The 20,582-nt window shown below is 40.5% G+C and overlaps 2 protein-coding genes across 2 annotated transcripts in view; both read left to right on the forward strand.

Moving 5' to 3' along the window:
- Positions 1-17,071, forward strand: part of Wee2 (WEE2 oocyte meiosis inhibiting kinase) — a 32,781-nt gene extending 15,710 nt beyond the window's left edge. Inside the window, exons 5-14 of the mRNA XM_075953612.1 lie at positions 1,562-1,613; positions 4,454-4,623; positions 5,181-5,183; positions 6,587-6,705; positions 11,290-11,436; positions 12,253-12,360; positions 12,474-12,559; positions 13,409-13,579; positions 15,200-15,342; positions 16,993-17,071. Of these exons, the coding sequence (XP_075809727.1) occupies positions 1,562-1,613; positions 4,454-4,623; positions 5,181-5,183; positions 6,587-6,705; positions 11,290-11,436; positions 12,253-12,360; positions 12,474-12,559; positions 13,409-13,579; positions 15,200-15,342; positions 16,993-17,071 (1,078 nt within the window). The remainder of the gene's footprint in view (positions 1-1,561; positions 1,614-4,453; positions 4,624-5,180; positions 5,184-6,586; positions 6,706-11,289; positions 11,437-12,252; positions 12,361-12,473; positions 12,560-13,408; positions 13,580-15,199; positions 15,343-16,992) is intronic.
- The window catches only part of Ssbp1 (single stranded DNA binding protein 1), a 46,647-nt gene that overhangs the window by 16,175 nt on the left and 9,890 nt on the right, over positions 1-20,582 (forward strand). The window lies entirely within an intron of this gene.

Raw genomic sequence — 20,582 nt, forward strand, 5'->3', positions numbered from 1 at the left:
AACTTAGGGAATCAGTCCTACCCATATACCATGTGGATCCTGGGGCTTGAACTCAGGTCATCAGGCTTGCTGGCAAGTGCCTTAACCTGCTGAGCCATCTCATTGCCCTTTTGGGTTTGCTAACTTGGGGATACTGCTTTACCAGTTTTCTTTGATACTTCATTTTATATAATAGAAACATACATACTCAGCAACATAAATGAAGAGCTAACTGTCAGAGCTCTGTAGAACACCTAATGCTCCCTTCCCCACTTGGTGAAGCCAGCAGGAAGAGAGATAATTTGGATGAAAGTGGTGGTGATACTGTGTAGTGAGATCTCTCTCTCTCTCTCTCTCTCTCTCTTGATTTTCAAAACAGGGTTTCTCCGTAGCTTTTGGTGCCTGTCCTGGAACTAGCTCTTGTAGACCAGGCTAGCCTCGAACTCCCAGAGATCTGCCTGCTTCTGTTTCCCGAGTGCTGGAATTAAAGGCATGCACCACCACTGCCCGACATCTCTTTATTTTTTGTTTGATTTCTTTTGTGACATCTCTTAATGCTCATGAGAGAATATCTTTCTCCCGTATCCACTGTGTTGCCAGGGTGTAGTATTAAGTTTAAATCACACGTGTTCATCAGCTGATTTCACAAACATGGTGCCATTTGTTTGCAATCTCTCCCCTGTATTTCTCTAAAAGAAGCTGTCTGGAGTGTCCACTGACATCTTGCTATAGACCCAGAAAATGGCTCACACAAAGAAGCATGTTCACAAATGATTTGTTGCAAATTGAAGATCTCTTAGGCAAAACCGTATTTATGCTGTACGCAATATGTATCTGTGTACTGAATTAGAAAGCTGGGTCGGGGGCAGTGTTGGAAGGAGAGCATAGCGTGATTGTGAAGAAAAAAACGCCTTGGGATTAGACTCGGTTTAAAATCCAAGCTCTTCCACTCGCTAATTGTGGAACACAGAGTGATTTAATGTCTCAGGTTTGTCTGGCTCCTTTGGGGAAACAGTACCTACCCTTTGTTTGGTGTTCTCCCTTGCTTGCACTGGGATTCTCAACCCCTGGGTCTCAACTCTTTGGTTGAATGACTCTCAGGGGTCACATATCAGATATCCTGCATATCAGATATTTCCATTATGTTTCACAACAGTAGAGAGGTACAATTATAAAGTAGCAATGAAAATAATTCTCTGGGGTCACTACGGCATGAGGAACTGCACTAAAGGGTCGCAGCTTAGGAAGGTGGAAAGGCACTGTCTTAGCATGTGGTAGTTCTGAAACACCCACTCGCTGCCTCAGTCAGTTCCCATTCCTTCTTGGAATCTTAGCTTAGCTTACATATTATCTTCTGGGAAGGCCCTTTTTCCTCTTGAGATCCTCACATAACTGGTGCCGTTCATGGTCTCTCCCAATGCTGTCATTATCCTGTCCTAGGCTCCAGTATTAAATGTCTGGGTCATCTCTACTCCCAAACACGAAGTGAAGAGGAAAGGAATTTATTAACTTGCAGCCACAGAACTTGTCCCAACACCGGCCTCAGTGAGTAATCACTCTTGCTCTAACCTTTTCCTTTTAGTGAGGAAATGGAAGAAGGGGAAAGCAAATCAGAACAGGTGCTGCCTACTAAGGTGAGTGTGGTCTTTCGGTCCAGCAGTCACAACATCCTATTTAGTATGTCTCTACCCCTCACTCCGCTGCCTGTCCTTTTTGATTTCTCTTTTTCTTCCATCCTCTCCTTCCCCTTTCCTCCCCTCATTCTTCTCCTTTCTGCCTCCTCATCAGTTTCCCTCCTTCTTCGTCCTCAAGCTTTTCCTTACCCCTCCCTCTTTCCTCCACCCCTTTAATCCCAGTCTTCTCTACTCTGTCCTTTCTCTCCTGATACCTTCTTTCTCTCCCTTTCTCCTATTCTTCCTTTCATCTTCCGTCATCCTTTCCACCCTTCCCTGTTTTTTCCCCTTCCTCTCTCTGCCACACATACAGATTTTATGGCTTTAGTAGTGTATGCTGCAGGATAATTTACCTCTGGATAACCAGCTGTTATGTTTGCAAGCAGTAGCTAAGTTATTGGATAATTCTTTAAAAGTTTCTATTTCTGTTTTTAATCTGGGGGAAGCTTTCATACTGAGGTAGAGAAGGAATGAGAAATTAAGCTACTTTTATTTGTCAAACTAAAAAATTGAAATGGAGAAAGTGACATTGGTTCCGAAATTTATATGTAAAATTTCAGCTGTTGAATGTATCCTTATTTGTTCATTTTTGTGATCGTATACATATGGTAATCTAACCTATCATATTAATATTATAACCATTTGACTCTAAAATGTTTCTCGCATCTGAATTGTAGTTGCTGAAAACTGGGGAAGGCGCTGGAACGCCCAGTAATAGGAGAGTGGTGAGGTTAAATATAAAGTCAGTAGGATATGAAATTGCTCTTAAGGTGTTTGCAGCACATGGAAACATACTTCTTAGCATGTATTCAGTGTACAAAACTCAAACATGTATATGACGGCAACGCACATCCGTGTCAGTCACAGTCGGGTGTTGCAGTGACAGCTGTTATTTCGGTGCCGCCGAATGGCAGAGACCACACAGCTGTTCTCACTGCTAGTTACTAAACTTTCCTTGAGCAAATCTTACTCGTATAAGTAAGTTAATATTCTCTCCATTCTTTCCCTTTCTCTCTTTCCATGACTACCTCTCTTCCTTGGCATGGGGTTTCTCATAGCTCAAACTGGCCTAGAATTTATGATCCTCCTGCCTCCTGAGTGCTAGGATTGCAAGTTTGGGACATCACACTCTGACATATGTAGTATTTTATTTTTAAGATTTATTTATTTATTATGTATACAGTGTCCTGGTGCCTGCAGGCCAGAAGAAGGCACCAGATCCAGATCTCACTACAGATGGTTGGGAGTCACTATGTGGTTGCTGGGAACTGAACTCAAGACCTTTGGAAGAGCAGGCAGCGCTCTTGACCTCTGAGCCATCTCTCCAGCCCCAGATGTAGTATTTTTAAATGTCAGCACTTGGCTATTGTAACTGCCACAGAGACAGCTCTGGGTTTAGGCTTTCAGTTTTTCCCACCCATGCCTTCACTGCTTTTTCCTTTGAATTGTATTCCTCATTTGTTTTATAAGTCTTTAAGTAGCTTCTGATAGAATGCCAAATAATTCAATAAATGGAGAAACTATATCTATACAAAAGTCCCTGGCCAGGAGAAGCTAACATGTTTGAAATATCAAAATGATGTACACATAAATATAAAGCAAAAAGATACCTGGATCTGCATGAGCCTATATATGAACCTATGTGTGGTGTGTGAATGTATGCATATATTTGAAGTCTGCAAGGGCAGTAAAAATAATCCCTGTGGAAAGCAAAATGGTAGAACACATATGTATAAAGATAATTCGAGGAAAAGAAAGCAGGGGAGTGGGTCCTGTGTAAGAGGGTGACATGGGTGGTTGAGTGGCTGGCCGTGGTGTGGACATCAAGCTGGCCTGTGTGGTAGCTATGGAGTAGCCAAGGTACTCAGTGTCAGTTGGAAGTAAAGCTTTGGGTCTATTATCAGAGTTCAACTTTCTCTTGGGAAACAACTAGGCTTTTAATTCTGCAGAATCCTTCTGCAAAATTGTTATTACTAGAGGATTTGGAAAGAGCTGATGATGGAGGCAAATCCAGACATGGAGGAACCAGCGTTTAGGGTTGCCTATGGGCAAAGGAAATTACAGGTCTTGCTGATAAGAACCGATGGGAATTGGATGCAAAAATGATTGTGTAAAGTTGAGATTTTTCTTTTTAATTTGCTAAAGTTAGATGCTAATTGGGACATTAAGAAAAAGATGATGTTGAAGAGATAAATTATCTTAAATTAGATTCACATGTAGTTGTAGAGATTTTGATCATAATACTAGACTTCACATTCCAGACAGAAAACTGATTTCCCTGGTTGATTTACTAGCTGGAAAATGAGTGATATTACGAGCTGGCCACTAGGGGGAGGTAATGCTGAGCACATGTGACGGATTAATACATTTGATAATTTTGTTTCCCAGATTAAGACTTCTGTGAAAATAAATTGAAACAAGAAGATTTATTCAACTTAAGGTGGAAATTTAGTACCCAGGCCTTGAGAAAGGTAGAGAATCAAGAGGAGTTTTTGGTATTGATTGTGCTAGGCTTCAGAAAGTGTGGGTCTCTGAACAGAATGGTCTGATCAGATAAAGGAAAGGACATTTAAAACTGACTAGGTTCAGGACTGACTTGTATGTAAGGTTGCAAAGGACACCGGTGTGGCCAGCCATTGGCAAAACTCTTTGCTACCATGATTACCAGCGACCAGCGCAAAGAGAACGCATTGCATTTGCCTCACGTTTTAAAAAGCAGTTTTGGAAATGAAACACAGCTCTGTCTTATTGCTCATGGTATATAGGAAGACTTATCCCCTCTCTCTTTTTAAATATTGTAGAGTATTCTACAAGAAACTGATATGGCTTCCCGCTATGAAAAGGAATTTTTGGAGCTAGAAAAAATTGGGGTTGGGGAATTTGGTACAGTCTACAAGTGCATTAAGAGGCTAGATGGATGCGTTTATGCAATAAAGCGTTCTTCAAAACCATTCTCGGGATCATCAAATGAGTGAGTACTTTTGAAAAGTACTAGATGAACAAACTTGGATGTCGTACTATATTCTCTATAGTTTCAAAAATAGCACCAATATCAATGAAAATACCCATTTGCTTGATTTTAAATTTGTCCCTACCATTTTGGATGTCATTTTATGTTCATCGCTTTACTGAATCGACCAGAACACCAGTGGCATTTCCTAAAACAGAACTTGATAACTTCAGATCATATTATTGTTTGTAATTATAGGATCTCACCATATAACTCTGGCTAGCCTAGAACCCTAGGTAGAGCGGGCTGACCTTGAACTTAGAGATCTGCCTGCCTCTACTGGGATGAAAAGCATGCACTAGCCCATGCATGCCATTGTTTTTCAATTTGTTGGATTTTCTGTCTACTGGTCTTAGTCTTACTGTCATTCTAATGAATTGAGTTTTGAAACGGTTTCCTGGTACCCACTTATGTTCCTCTGAAATACTGTCAGATAGGAAATGTTATCAGTGATTTATCTCTACTTTGTACTCTTCTAGTTTAACTTTTGCAGCTGTGATAAACGCTGTGACTAAAAGCAAGTTGTGGAGGAGGAAAAGGTTATTTCAGTTTATGCTTCTGGGTCACAATCTACCATGGAAGGTAGTCAGGGCAAAAACTGTCTGAACAGGAGTAGAGATGAAAGGAGGCACTCTGCTTCCTGGTAGGCTGGCCTTGAACTCATAGAGATCCACCTTCCTCTGCCTCCCAAGTGCTAGGATTAAAGGCATGTGCCACTACTGCCTAACTCAGCCTGCTTTTTTTATACTTGCCTAAAATTGGTACCTCCTACAGTGGGCTGGGCCCTTACACCAAATATCAAGCAAAAACAATCTTTCATAGCCATGGCTATAGGCTCATATGATTTATATAATTCCTCAACTGACATTCCCTTTTCCTAGGTGGCTTCAATTTGTACCAAGTTGACAATAAACTAACCAGTACACATACTAACAATAAATTCAGTAGTGAAGTTTGATACTGTATACAAAGGAAAACTATTAGCAATGCTTATATTTAACTCCCAGAATTAACTTTTCATTTTTCCTATGATCATAAGGAAAAAACTACTTTCAGATTGAGTTGATGCTTTTGTGAGCTTCTTTCATCCATACCGACCATGTGGAGCCAGATATTACAGGCTTTTGTTTTAATATTGATGTCGATCAAGGACAGAATTTGCTTTTCTTTTTTGTACACTGCATATTTCTCCCAAAGCTTTCCCCTGTACCTCATCAGATTGGCTGGGTTTGATCATGACTCTAATGACTACCTAGCCTTCATGAAGAAGACAGATCCATCAGAACGTCCACAATAATGTGTGATGGCCTGCTTGTAGTGCCTATTAACAGGCATAACAAGCTACAATGTGCACTGTGATGCAGTGAAATTAAGACCCAAAGCACACCTGCTCTTGGGAAAGCAAGCACAGACGGCACCTCTATATGTGCCACGTTCAATGAATAAAGCATGGACCCTGGCACTGGTTGACAAGGTTCTGCTCTGAGGTCTACTATTACCAGTTTCACCGTGGACAGTCACTTTCTCTCATCATGGTTTCCAGTGTATCTTACAAAGAATCTATAAAGACTGAATAGATAAAGTACTAAGCATGCAGCAGGCCCGCAAAAATATTTTATTTTTAATGTCTTTTATGTTTCCCTTAAAAATCTTTTAATCAAAAAAAAATCTTTTAATCTGGGCTGGAGAGTTGGCTCAGTGGTTAAGTGAACTGGCTGCTCTTCCGGAGGACCTGGGTTCAATTTCCATCACCCACATAGCAGCTTACAACTGTCTGTAGCTTCAGTTCTAGGGGACCCGGCCCCCTCACACAGACATACATGTAGGCAAAATGTCAATGCATATAAAATAAAAATATTGTCAAAATCTTTGAATCTATATTATCTCAATTAACTTTTCTAAATGCTTCTCTTTCCCTTGGGAGTATGGATTTGCATGAAGTCTATGCTCATGCAGTGCTTGGCCATCACCCCCATGTGGTACGCTACTATTCTTCATGGACAGAAGACGATCACATGATCATTCAGAATGAATACTGTAACGGTAAGACTGTGGACTAATACACAGAAAGGGATACACCTTTTAAAATTCTGGAAATAAATTTGCCTCCTCACAGTTTAAGCTTTTACATATTGGAGTCACACCAAAGATGCTTTTGCTTGAAAGCAGAATAAGAATGGAGTTGGAGTGTGTGTGTGTGCCTTGTGCCATGCAAAGCCAGTATAGCTGATATAAAAATGCTATTAATCCCTTCATAGTTTATCTTATACTCGAAAAAAATGTTACCATACCAGCTTAAACAATTCTGTTACCATCTGTCAGGTACTGGAAAGGTATAAATCATACCATTTGGGGGAAGGTTAGAATAAAGGTCCTAGTTATAATTGGTTTGGTAAGGCTTTCAGTGTCTCACCTAGTTTTCTAGGGATTTCTGAGTCTAGGGGTCTTTCATGTTGTTGCTGCTCCAAACCTTTGAGCTTACTTGTTCTCACCACAGTACAGGCAATGGGATGGTGCTGTGACCCAATTTGGTGCTTTCAGGTGTATTTTTCATAAGCTGAGTAAAATCCATTCTAATTTTAGGGGTAACAGTACATACTCTGACCACAGAATATTTGAAAATCCTCCTTCCCACAGCCACCCTGAGTGTTTCTATGTCTGTCTTCCGGTACTTTCATTGCACCCTGAAGGCCCCAGGTATAGTCATCCAGCCTGGCCTTGAAGTATAATGACGTGTAACAAAGCTTCTCTATCAGAAAACTAAGTGAGTGAGCAAATCCTGCTGTGAAAGGCCAAGGAATGGCACACACATATTGCAAAACAACAACCTGGCATTTCTTTAATCATTTCCTTTATAGAAAAGATGCTCCAGCCTTAAGCTGTGGTCTTTGCACGTCTCCCCCTCCCCACACTTCTAAATTCACCACACCCCTTCCTTTTGCTCTAATAGTCCTTAGGGAGGTGCAACCTTTCTTTATGCTTATGATTAAGACTTTTCTTAATCACCTTTTCTTCCCAACTCCCTCATATTAAAACCTGAAGCACCCTGCTTTATTCTCCTCCCTTTTTTCTAGAAGGAAAACCGTTTGCTTTCCATGATTTTTTGCTATTAGCACAGAGTATGAAATAAGGAAGATTAACTAGCAGAGTAAAATGTTAATATGCTGTACAGTCAATGGGGAGGTTGCTTCTACTCCAATCTTTTACTTTATTTTGGCATCTGGATGCCTTCCCTAAGTCTGACCCTCTACTAAGCTCTAGATAGAGAAATACTCAAGATTGTGAAGAATTGATAAATCCTTCCAGGTGCTGTACCAAACAATCTGGAACAAAGCCGTCTGGTACAGTCATGGGTAAAGAAGCAGTCAGAGAAATACGACAGGGTACTGGAAGGGGCCTATGTTTACAGCCCAACTCTGATGCTCACTGCCTGTATAATTAATTACTGGGATGCCATTCAAAATGGCATAAATGGATGGTAATATTTATTACAGAAGTCATTTGAGAATTGACAATAGCACAGGCGAAATATTAGCAGAGTCAATACCTGATGCATAATAAAAATAGAACAGCGTCTGATTTCATAAAGGAGGCAAGGCTTGAGTTAGACCTTTCAGAAGGTTAGTTTAGGAAATCAGAGGGAAGGTTTCCAGTTGTTGGAACATCAGGCGGGCTAAAGGCAAAGAACTGAGAGTGGGTCTGACCTAACAGACAGTAGGAAACCCAATATGGGTGATCCTGTGGTAGGAAATAGTGTCAGCAAGACCAAAGGTAGCAGTACTATCCAGGACTTTAAAAACCCGCTGGGTGGCTTTCAGGTTAGAAGTGGTAGGTTGCAGGGAATAGGCTCACTACACTGACCCCACTACCTTCACAGAGTGCCCATTCAGTGATGTTTAACTGATTTTGCAATTTGTAATTCTATAGGTGGAACTTTTCCAAGACCTCATTCCTCCTCCTTCAAGGCTCCACCCCCTACTTTTCCTTCCTTCTTTTCATCCCATGTCTTCCCATTTCATTGCTCATCTCCTAGCCTCGGACTAGTAGTCTGACTCTGGCATATACAGACATGATTTTTTTTTTGAGACAGGGTTTCTCTGTGTAGCTTTGGAGCCTGTCCTGGAACTCACTCTGTAGACCAGGCTGGCCTCGAATTTACAGAGATCCGCCTGCCTCTGCCTCCCGAGTGCTGGGATTAAAGGCCTGTGCCACCACTGCCCAGCTGTATGGCTGTGATTTTAATTTAGATGATACTGTAAGTGATTTAGAGTCTTACAAATACATATTAGATGACTATTAGTAGAGACCCATGTCACACAGCTTTCCCTCTTAAGCCCGAATCAATCAGATGGCCTCTCCTCCTTGACCCTTGTCAAGATATCTTGAAAGTCACCCCTGGAAGAGCCTAGACAACTAAAAGTTCTCCAATAGATTCAACAGCTCCCAGAATTTCAACCAATTTTGGGTTAGACTATTTATCTCTCTGTAATGACGATATTTGTGTATGTGAATCTTCTGCCATTGAAATTCCATAAAGCCAACTCTTGGTCCTATTTGTTAGAATAAGAGGACACATCAGGGTCAGCATCCACCTTAGAATGTCATAAATGGTTGTATTTTCCCACTGAACAAACAAGGAACAACCCTGTCAGCAGAACATTATCAGTAATATCAACAACACTATGAAAGGATACTGTGAGGATATCCGTCTGAATGAAATATTCCGTTGCATTGTTAACCGGCTTTTTACATTTATTGTTAGAAGTTATATGCTCTTTATTTGTTGTGATATGTTTAGGCCCTGCTAGCACAGAGGAAAACACGTACGTTTTAAAGATGTTCCTTCGGGCTGGAGAGATGGCTCAGCGGTTAAGAGCATTGCCTGTTCTTTCCAAAGGTCCTGAGTTCAAATCCCAGCAACCACATGGTGGCTCACAACCATCTGTAATGAGGTCTGGTGCCCTCTTCTGGCCTGCAGACAGAATATTGTATACATAATAAATAAATAAATATTAAAAAAAATAAAGATGTTCCTTCTGCCAAGGGGTAAAATGCTTTTGATTTACAATCACAAAGACAAGCTGCACATGGCAGAAACACATTTTTCCACAATGCACATGTGTAACAGCAGCCGAAATGAACTCACTCCTATCTGCTACACCTGGGAGGAGCACGGAAACACATTCCAAGAACAGTTCTGTGTTTTGAAGAAACTTAGGTTCCAAGACTCTTGTTTTCTTGGAGTTTTCTCCCAGTTGCTCAAAGTTCTCATGTGACTCCATTCTTAGACTGTGTTTTGACGGAGGTCCTTAACTTACTTGCTTTCTCTATGGCCAAGGCAAACATCTAATTCAGAAAACTGTGCACTATACTCCAGTCTCAGCCAGAGGAATGTGAGTGAGATGTGGTTCTTGCCACTTAGGAATGCCCAGGCTGGCTGCAGCCAGTACAAGTCTCCTGGATGCAGCCCCTCCTTGTTGACATGTACTAACCTCACCTACAAATTCAGTTTCACTTTTAGCAAAATTGAAAATATTTGTCTTCCTTATGTAAATCCTTCTTCTAAGATTCCTAGAGAAGTAACCTTTTATCATCTCGTTGTATGCGTTGAAAAGGGTGGATTTTTCTTACCGAATGTACTTATTTTAGCATGACAAATTGGCCTTTAATGTTTACATGGAATACTTTTAAGCACAGACATCCTTAACGCTGTTCTTTTAGACCCTACTTTTAGATAGGACTCTAGGCTTTGTACCTGCTGGTAGGAGCCAAGACTTAAATTTGAAGACCTCTTGTCCATGAACTCTAATTCATTGAACAAAGTGTTCAGAGACATCCTAACACCTTAGGGTGAGTGTCCAAGTCCAGGGGTGGCAAGAGCTCAGGACTTATGTCTTTTTTTTTAATATTTATTTATTTATTATGTATACAATATCCTGTCTGTGTGTATGTCTGTTGGCCAGAAGAGGGCACCAGACCTCATTAAAGATGGTTGTGAGCCACCATGCGGTTGCTGGGAATTGAACTCAGAACCTTTGGAAGAGCAGGCAATGCTCTTAACCGCTGAGCCATCTCTCCAGCCCCAGGACTTATGTCTTATTGATGACAGAGAAGTCAAGATAGTTTACAGTCAATGTACAAACACTGGGGCTCGAACTGGATTCGGGCATATATGGAGTTTTTAAATTTTGAGTCACAACCATTAAACTTCTAATTTTATGATCTATTATTCATGGAATAGGGGTCACAGTAAAATTAATAATGCTCTATAACGACTATCCTGACATTGACTTGGAACTGATTATAAACACCAATAGTAACTACCCAAGTTGGCTTGATCGTCCTATGGTTAATAGTTAGGTACCTCTCTTAAAATGTTAGTTGTCATATCTGACACAGGGAGCTACATATTATATATCTGGCCACATACTGAGAAACTAGAATCTCATTTTCTTCTTTCAAAGTCCTGAAATCCTGGCATCTCTGGCTCCGTTGTGGGGAGTTTTATATTAACTAGGAACTGAGATTGGTCAAATCTCTCATGATCATTTTCTATGTCATTTCCACCTGTGAGACTCACATCTGTTTTCTTCATGTGCCTGGTTGTTCGCCACAATTCCTGCCCAGGTGGGAGCTTGCAAGCTGTGATATCCGAAAACGCCAAGTCTGGTAGCCACTTCCACGAGGCCAAACTCAAAGACCTCCTTCTACAGGTTTCCTTGGGACTTAAGTACATCCACAGTTTTGGCATGGTGCACCTGGACATCAAACCCAGTTAGTATCTTTTTTTTCTGTCCGTATTCCTTCCATATTTTGTCTTTTATGAACTATTGTGAAAATGTGCACCTGTGTACCTTCAACCTCAAAGATAGTGTTGTCTGGAATTATTTTCTTCCATTCGCTTCCCATAACAAACTCAGTGAAATATCTTTTGCCATCTTCTTGTTAAGACAGGGGACTCAAGGGGAAAAGACACTTTCTCATATAGATCAAAATATAAAACTAGATGTTAAATTGACCACATAGAAAACTGAGAGTGTGTCAGCTACATTCTGATTGTATTTGTAACTAATGCTATATTGTCTCTAAGTCAGCCCTGATCAGAGTGAATGGAATGAATGTGTTTGTCACTTTTCAGTGTGACACCTAAGGAGAAGTTATTATTTTGTGGGTTTTGTTTATTTTGAAATGGCATGTAACCATGAGGATGGGGACTATTGGAGTCAGTTCAGCTTAGAGAGGTGTTATCCATCACTGGCTGTTCTGCTGTGAGGAAAGAGATTACATGTGTACTCAGGAGGTAGATGTAAGTTGATCTCTGTATCCAAGTCCAGCCTGATCTACATAATGAGTTCCAGGCTAGCCAGAGCTATATAATGAGACAGAGGTAGGGAGACAGAATATCACACACACACACACACACACACACACACACACACACACACATCATAGAAAAATGTAACATACAAAGATGAATAATCACTCTACAACCACACCAGAGGAGGGAAGCTGCAAGGTCATGGCCTTGAAAGGCTCTGTTGGATGGGAGCTCAGAAATTATTACTTATGTCTACTCTGGTTTTTTTTCAGGTAATATCTTCATTTGTAATAAGTCGCAGAGTGACTCTCCTGTAGGTCCGGAAGTGACTGAAAATGAGGCTGACTGGTTTCTCTCTGCCAGTGTGATGTATAAAATTGGTGAGTCTGCTTCTATCCCGTCAGCACAGTACTTTAAATAAGCTGATGACTGCATTCACTTCATCTCCAAGAGAGCAATGTTCTTTAAAACACCCTCTTTCTGTTTTTAAAAGGTGACCTGGGCCATGTGACATCAATCAGCAACCCGAAAGTGGAAGAAGGAGATATTCGCTTCCTGGCTAAGGAGATCTTGCGAGAGGTATACATTAGGGAAACGGGAGTGGAAATCATTTTCTTTTCCACTTTTTAATTTTTTGACATGGAGTCTTGCCATGTTGTCTATATGGCTGCTGCAAACTTGTGGCCATCTGGCCTTAGCTTCCCCAATAGCTGGGACTACAGATGTGCAATGAATCTTATAATTCATTTCAACCTTCTGACTCTCAGACGAAGGCTCATGATGCCCCAAATGAAGAGTAGATAATTCAAACTCAACAGTCTCTTTTCCATCCAGAATGGAGACCAAATACCGTAAAGAACTTCCCCCAAAGCACAGGAATGCTATCTCATCAACAACGAATCAATAGTTACACAGTTCCTTCTAAAGGTCCCTCACTATTTCTAGAATTTCTAGAATTCTTAGTCTAGTGGGTTGCATAGGAGAAAGGAAACCCTACCTTCACGGTCATCTTGTCTTTATCATGTTGATAACCCATCAGCTCTGATCACTAAAATGGCAGTTAGTCGTTATCCATCTTCTAGAATTCCTGTGAAGTCTGACCCAGCAAGAATATAATTTCCTTCGGGGTAATACTCAGGGGAAAAAACATTTTCTTGTGATCATCATTATTATCATCAAACAATTAAGCCTCAGTGAATCTGACAGAACAAAATGATGCTGAGATTCTACCCTAGGCTTTCAGGGCACAGCAATATTACTAAGGTTTGTTTATGTTCCCTTTAGCTACTTAGGTATAAACCAGCAACTTCAGTACATATAACTGTGCCATAGTTTTGTGAGCTTACGTGTAATTAGACCTCTGCCAGTCACATTTTAGACTCAACTTACTTGGCAGACTAACTGGTCTCCCTGTCTTCTGTTTTGTAGAATTATCAACACCTTCCCAAAGGAGACATATTTGCCTTGGGGTTAACAATTGCAATGGCTGCAGGAGCAGAGTCATTACCCAGTAACGGTGACATGTGGCATCATATCCGCAAGGGGAACTTTCCAGAGGTTGCCCAGGAGCTCTCAGATGACTTTTATGGTCTACTCAAGGTGAACCTCATGAGATGAATTGAAGATGAGACATATTTATTTTAAATGAAACGAGAAGTGTGGTGGTGGTGGAGGTGGGTTAGGTCAATATGAATTTAGTCAGGGTCATGTGAACAGGAGGAAGGAAGTAGGAAGGTCAGAGAAGATAGGACAGATTGGAACTTCTTAAGGAAACTTAACTTCTACAATACCCTCATGCGGCTACTTTTTATTTGTTCTTCCTAGTAACCTCATAAAATGGCAGGTGGCACATCTTTCTGCAGCTGAGGAAATTCAAGCTTAGAGGGGCTCTTGTATTTTGTTGATAATTGGTCATTCTAAATTCAAACCTTGTCTTTCCCTTCCAACATCAGGTTTGCACTGTTGTCAATGGTCAGTTATGACAGAGTTTCTAAAAGAATCACCTCATGAGGATCTTTAAAACAATAAGCAATGCTTTGGTAATTGACAATACCACTTACTTGAGCTACTAGGGAAAAGGCATGATGTCAATTTAAAAACCTGTGATATTGGTTTTTCTACATAAGTATGCATAATGATAATAAAGGGGAATATTATATTGAAACAAAGACAGCTATAAAAACAAAACAAAGCAGTACCAAAAACACACCCCAACAACCTTAATACTATCAGGAAGATTTAGAGTCACCCTCTCAAAAAATCATGGGTTAGAAAACAAGGTTGGTTAGGGTCCCTAACAATGCTTTAGAAATACCTACTTCCTTAAACATTACATTTTTTACCTGCAAACTTCAAATGCAGTTACTGATTCTTCCTTCTACTTTCATTTTTTCTGTCCTGGAAAGAGGAAAACCTTTTTCTTGCTCTTTTGTTCATAGCCTAATCATTCATTCATATATGTATATATACACTTATATATTATGCATGTAAGTGAATCATATCTAGTTCATATTTACTGGGTATCAAAGTGTTAGCCCTGTGCTATGTATACTGTATACTTTGTGCTAATTGACTTAACCCTCACAACATCCCCAGGAAGAGGATAGCATTATTCTGGTTTCAAATAAAATGAACTGTAGGACAGTTATAGAGTGGATGGCGGTGTTTGCTCTGAACTTGGATCCCAAGTGGAAGGTTACGGAAAGTCCAGTGTATTTGTCACCCTTTGACACTATTAGTGACACACAGAGAGATGCTCATCTATTAATCACATGGTGATGCTATAATATTCAATTCGTCTTAGGCTACAGATGCTGTCTGCCTTGAGGTAAGTGATCTTTCAAAGTCACTAAGAGACAAAGGAGTGCAGTGTAGTGGAAAGGAAACTGAACTGAGTCGGGAGAACTGGGTCTTGGTCTTGGCCTTTCCTATAACTTGGATATAGCTCCAGTTTTTCCCTTTATAATTAAAATATTAGACTAGCAAATCAGCAAACCAGCTAGCTCTCAAACACAACCATTAAATCCAAGTCCTAAGTATAGACAAATGGTTTTATTAGACATGGGTGATCCTTCTGCTGAAGGCAGAACAAGTTTTCACTGAGGAAAAGCAGTTTCACAAGACCCAGCAGTAGATGTTGAACTGAAGTTGGCTTGAATGGGGCGATGATGCCACCATCGAAACTTCTGTTTCTTTCCATGCTCCTAAATCTATCTTCAGAGCATGATCCACCCTGATCCACAGCAGAGACCTTCTGCAGCAGCACTGACCAGAAGTCAAATTCTTTGGCCCTTCCCGGAAAGGACAGATGAACTCCAGAAGCAACTCGACTTGGAGAAGTCCAAGGTAGCCATGCTGGAAAGGTATGTTGGTTGTTGAAACCAAGAAAGGGTCTGTGGGAGCAACTCACAGTGATCTGACTAGGCCAGGGTGTGTCTAGGGATCCAAGTCTATGCACATTCTTCACCATCAGACATACGCTCTGCCCACAAGAAACCTGGCAGTGTCTATGTTTTATGGTGTGTGGCTCTGTAGCTCTGTGTCTAGGCAACTTGAGAGAATCCCAGGTAATACAAAGGAAGCAAGAAAAAGAATTGCAAGGAAAGACCAGTTACAAGGGAGTTCTTGGACTCTGAGGAACAGCAGGTATCAAAGGTACTGTTAGGTGAACACCTAAGATAATCTTAGTTTAGTAGAGGCTTGTTTGAGGATCTTAAGTGAGTAGAGACCTCTTTAGAAAATACCAAGCTGCAGGGACAGAAGGCAGACATCGGATCGTGATAACATATTTAGAGAATTATGTTTTTTTGAGCAAAGAAGACAATCTGACCCTTAGTTGACATAGGCCTGTTATCATTTATTAATTTATTCCCTCATAAAACAAATGGGAATTAATTTGGGTGTGGCTGGAAGAGGTCATGCAATGGCATTTAAGTAGAATTTTGAAGAAATTATCAGTTGATTTTTGCATCATATGTGCACTATTGAAGAAAAAGAGGAAAATGAAATATGGTCCCTGCTTGAAAATTGCTTAGAAGTCCAACTTTCTTTAGCTACAAAGTCCCTCTTGGAAGATTAGTTTGAAAACTTGAACAGCCACTCCTAAACCACTTCATACTCATTGCTCTTTTTGAGTTTTTATTTTAAATAATAAACTACAAAATACCCAAATATGATGCTCAGAAGCATGACAATTTCTTGAAGGTGTGTGTAGTGCTCTGTGAGGCTCAGTTGGAGGTACAAGTGTCTGTCATTCTTCAGTATAAATGATCATAGAAACCACAGAGATGGGGCAGATGGTACCTTGAAACTGTCTAGACCAGTGAGTCTCAACCTTCCTAATGCTTGCGACCCTTCAATACAATTCCTCATGTGGTGTTGACCCCACCCATAGAATTATTTTCATTGCTACTTCATAACTGTAATTTTGCTACCTTTATGAATTGTAATTAAATATTTGTATTTACCTGTGGTCTTAAGCAACCCCTATGAAAGGGTCATTCGACCCCCAAAGGTGTCATGACCCATGGGCTGAGAACTGCTGGTTTAGACCAAAGGGTGGTAAACTTGTTCTATAAAGGACTAGATATTAAATGGTTCACGGTTTCTAGTACGTATGATTTCTCCTGTAATGATTCAATCCTGTCTGAGTGAAAACAGCCACTGAATATATATTACATATTTATAGTATATATATGTGTATATATCTGCTATATGTATATCAGATAACAATAATTAACTGTGTTTCAATGAGATCTGTGGTTTGTTGCCCTCACAGTTCTTATATTTTGCCTAAAGAGTTGTTCACTTATAATTTTAATTTAAAGGTGATTTATGAACCATGAATGTATCATTCTTTTTAATGATAGTAAGAATCATTAAAACTGATTCTTCATTCTGCAAATATCTTGGGCTTGATTTTGTAAAACTGAAATAAAAAGAGATTAGCTGTGATTATAAATACTGCCTTAAACTAGGGAAGGATTTATCCAGCCTGTCTCCTTTGATTGCAGGGAACTGAAAAAAGTTCAGCAATCTCAGAGAGACAGACAGCATGGGGACCCTGCGATCTCTGGGCCCACGAAGACTTGAAAAGCACAAGACATCTGATGAGATGAGTGAGGAACCCTCGAGATTCACCTGTGGGAAATTATAACCAGCCACTTCTCACCAGCCAGCCTTTGGCCACAAGCCTTCAGAGGACATACCGGATGCAAGAATGAGCCAGCTTGAATGTACGAAGACTTCAAAAGCCATCTGGTGGAGCATCCACAGGCAAGGCCACAAACTTCTAGGGTGTCTTAGCAACGGCCTCACATCTTGCCTACTGTTGTATCTCTAGTGCCATTTACTCAGGACTTCTGGTGAAGAATGAGAAACATATCCCATAATTGAAAGAGGAACAGAAACACACTATTTTAGCCTTTCAGTCAAGAAGCTGCCATAACTTATTCTTTGCTGTGGATCCAGGGAACTTTCTCTGTACATAGAAAGGAATAAAATACAGCTTTAAATACCAGCTCACAAGAGAAAGCTGCCTATACTTCAGCAGTGCTTCCCAGGGTGTATCTACTTCTCCAAGTGCCAGACCTTTGCCCAATATATCTTCCGGATAGAAGCAGTCTCTTATCTGATTTTGTATTAGTCAATAAAATGCTATCATTATATGAAACAATTAGAAGTAAGACCATAAAGTGGACATCTCTGAGCTGCTTACTAACTTCTCAAACAAAATCAGCAGAGGTCTAGGGAAGTTGGATGTACTTGCTCGCCATGTGTTCTAGCCCTCCTGTGGCTGTTCCCCACGTCCTGCTCTCCTGTGGCTGACTCCTACTAACTTTTTGAATATCATCACCAGGTTCTCTTGATTTTGTTTAACCAGAACTTCTTTGTTTTCTGTGCTTTTAACATATTTTAATCCAAATCTTTCCCTCTGTGTACATTTAGAGAAACAGAACATTTTTAAATAAAGACTTTTATATTGTCCAAAGACAAACATAGGTAAAGCATTCTTCTTTGTAATGTGAAAGGACAAAGGATGTGAACTTTATTTTACAATTTCTTATAATTAAGAGAAAATGTAGGTCAGTAGTAGCATGTTTTTCACTTCTTCCAAGAAGACCACACCTATTCCAATAAAACCACACATCCAATCCTTTTAGTCCTTCCCAAACAGTTCCACTCCCTGATAACTAAACATTCCCATATGAGTCTACAGGGGCCATTCCCATTCAAACCACCACATGCCTCATCTCTCTCTCTCTCTATGGAAAGGGTTCCTGGTTCCCCTATAATGACACTGGAGCAAATTGTAAATTTTTGTATCTTTAACAAAACATTTGAGCCATTTTTTCAGCTTAGTTAAATTTTTTAAGGTTCCTCAACATTTCAGAATATTTGAATTTGCCTGAAATATTTCCATTCATGTTTTTTTTTCTGTCCTGAGACTTGAGCCTTTGTGAAGCTTGTGTTTGTTCAAGGCAACCTGTATATTCTTAGCAGGTTCTTCACATTCTAGGAACTTATCAATGGGGGTGAGGCTCCTTCATGGTCATTTATATTACAATATGCAAAAGGGGGAGAGGGTGACTAGTTGAGGAGAGAATCTTTAAAGTGTGTACATTTCAGATGCTGAGGATACTGACAGCTGACCAAGGCTGAAGTGTATGCTGCATTGGGAAGGATCCACTAACAGGAGAAATGCTTCACCTTACAGTTCCTCCCTGAAATTGTACAACTACACATATAATACAATTTTTGTCAAAAAGGAAAATAAATGAAGGAGGAGTGATGGAGGAAGGTCATTGGTTAATTATAATAAAGAAACTGCTTGGCCCTCATAGGTTAAAATATAGGTGGGAGGAGTAAACAGAACAGAATGCTGGGAGGAAGAGGAAGTGAGCTCAGAGGCCATGCTCCCCTTTCCCGGGCAGATGCACGCGATGAAGTAAGCCACCAGGTCAGACATGCTGAATCTTTCCCAGTAAGACCGGTGCTACACAGTTTATTAGAGATAGGTTGATTGGGATATCAGAATTAGCCAGTAAGGGCTAGAGCTAATGGGCCAAGCAGTGTTTAAATGAATACAGTTTGTGTGTTGTTATTTCTGGTGTAAAGCTAGCCATGTGGGAGCCGGGCTGTGGGAAGAGGCCCACAGCTCCTACTACAGAGGAGCACTCGCAACCTCTCCAGTCAAGCATCAAAGAGAACGTGGAGACTCCTTTCTGCGTGGAAACAGGGCTCAGCCAAGGCAGCCCATTCATTCAGGTGCTATTTATACAGTTTTAAGTGTTTGCCCAGGGGTGCCCTCAATTTGCAGGGAAATGCCTACATTTTTATTTAAACAATGTTTGCTATATTCTTCACATACAAGAAAGGGTGTGTAACCTAGAAAAACAATTACGAATACCCCAAAGTTCAAGTCAGGCACCATTAAAACAAAGCTTGCAATAGGGGCAGGGAATTTCACTCTGGAGGCAAAGGTAAATTTAGTTTTTCCTTTGCCTTGTCCACAAAGCAGAGGCAGGATTTTAAAGAGGAAGCCATTAGAAGGCATGGAAGTAATGTAGTAGGTGGGGTGTGTTATCAAATAGCAGTGCAAGGCTCCAATACTGTACCTTTCTATTTCAAGAAATCAACTTTGCAACGGTGTAAATATGGGGAGGGGGTAAACATCTATAAACATACCATTAGTGAGCCAGACTTCAGAACAGGTTAAAATTAAGTTGAAAATCATGTTAAATAGTTCAGATTTTTTTCTTATGTCTTAAAAGGGCAATTGTTTTAGCTGGGGTTTCTATTGTTGTGAAGAGATGTCATAACCACAACAGTTCTTAAAACTAGCTGATTATGACCTTGGGAGTGGTCCTGAGAGGCAGGGGATTGCCCCCTTGTATTCTTCACTGGTATTTTCGGAATTTTCTGTGACACACTCCTTGCCAATTCCGGATCACTGGGCTGTGGTTTCTTCCCTTAAAAATCGCTTCTCCCGGTCACTCGGGGTCTAACTCTCCCCCTGCGTGGGTTATGAGTCTCGGCCCCAGTCACTGGTTCTCAGCTCATCTCGTCACACCTCGTTTGATTGCAGCAAGGACGGTGTCTCGTGAGTTACTAGGGGGTCGTATTATCCCGAGACTTGAGAGTCTCTCCAGCACTGGGGGTCTTTCACTATAAAATGTTTAGAAATTTAAAATCAACTTTTAATGGTTTAGAAAAGTACACAAAACCATGCAATATAAAGGCCCACTTTCCTTGTGCCTCGGAACCTGTATTTAATAAAAATGTTAACTATTTTGCTCCTCACGTATTTCTTGAATTAAATTTTGACTTAACATATTAACGTATCCACATCACCTAGTTTTTAATAGCCCTTCAATTATACGATTTTAGCCCTTGTTTTAGTTCTCCAGTCTTACTGCGTTAGGAAACTTGGGGTTTTAGCTCCTCCAGGGGTTGAACTATGTTTTTTTTCACCTACCTTGCTCCCTGTCTCAGGCTGGGAACATCATCAAATAATTTCAGTTCAGGGCTGGAAATACAGTTCAGGGGCAGAGAGTTTGGTTAGCCCGTGCGAGGGCACTGCTCTGTCCAATAAACAGCAGAA

The sequence above is a fragment of the Microtus pennsylvanicus genome, chromosome 19 (genome assembly GCF_037038515.1).
Source record: "Microtus pennsylvanicus isolate mMicPen1 chromosome 19, mMicPen1.hap1, whole genome shotgun sequence".
Classification (NCBI taxonomy): domain Eukaryota; kingdom Metazoa; phylum Chordata; class Mammalia; order Rodentia; family Cricetidae; genus Microtus; species Microtus pennsylvanicus.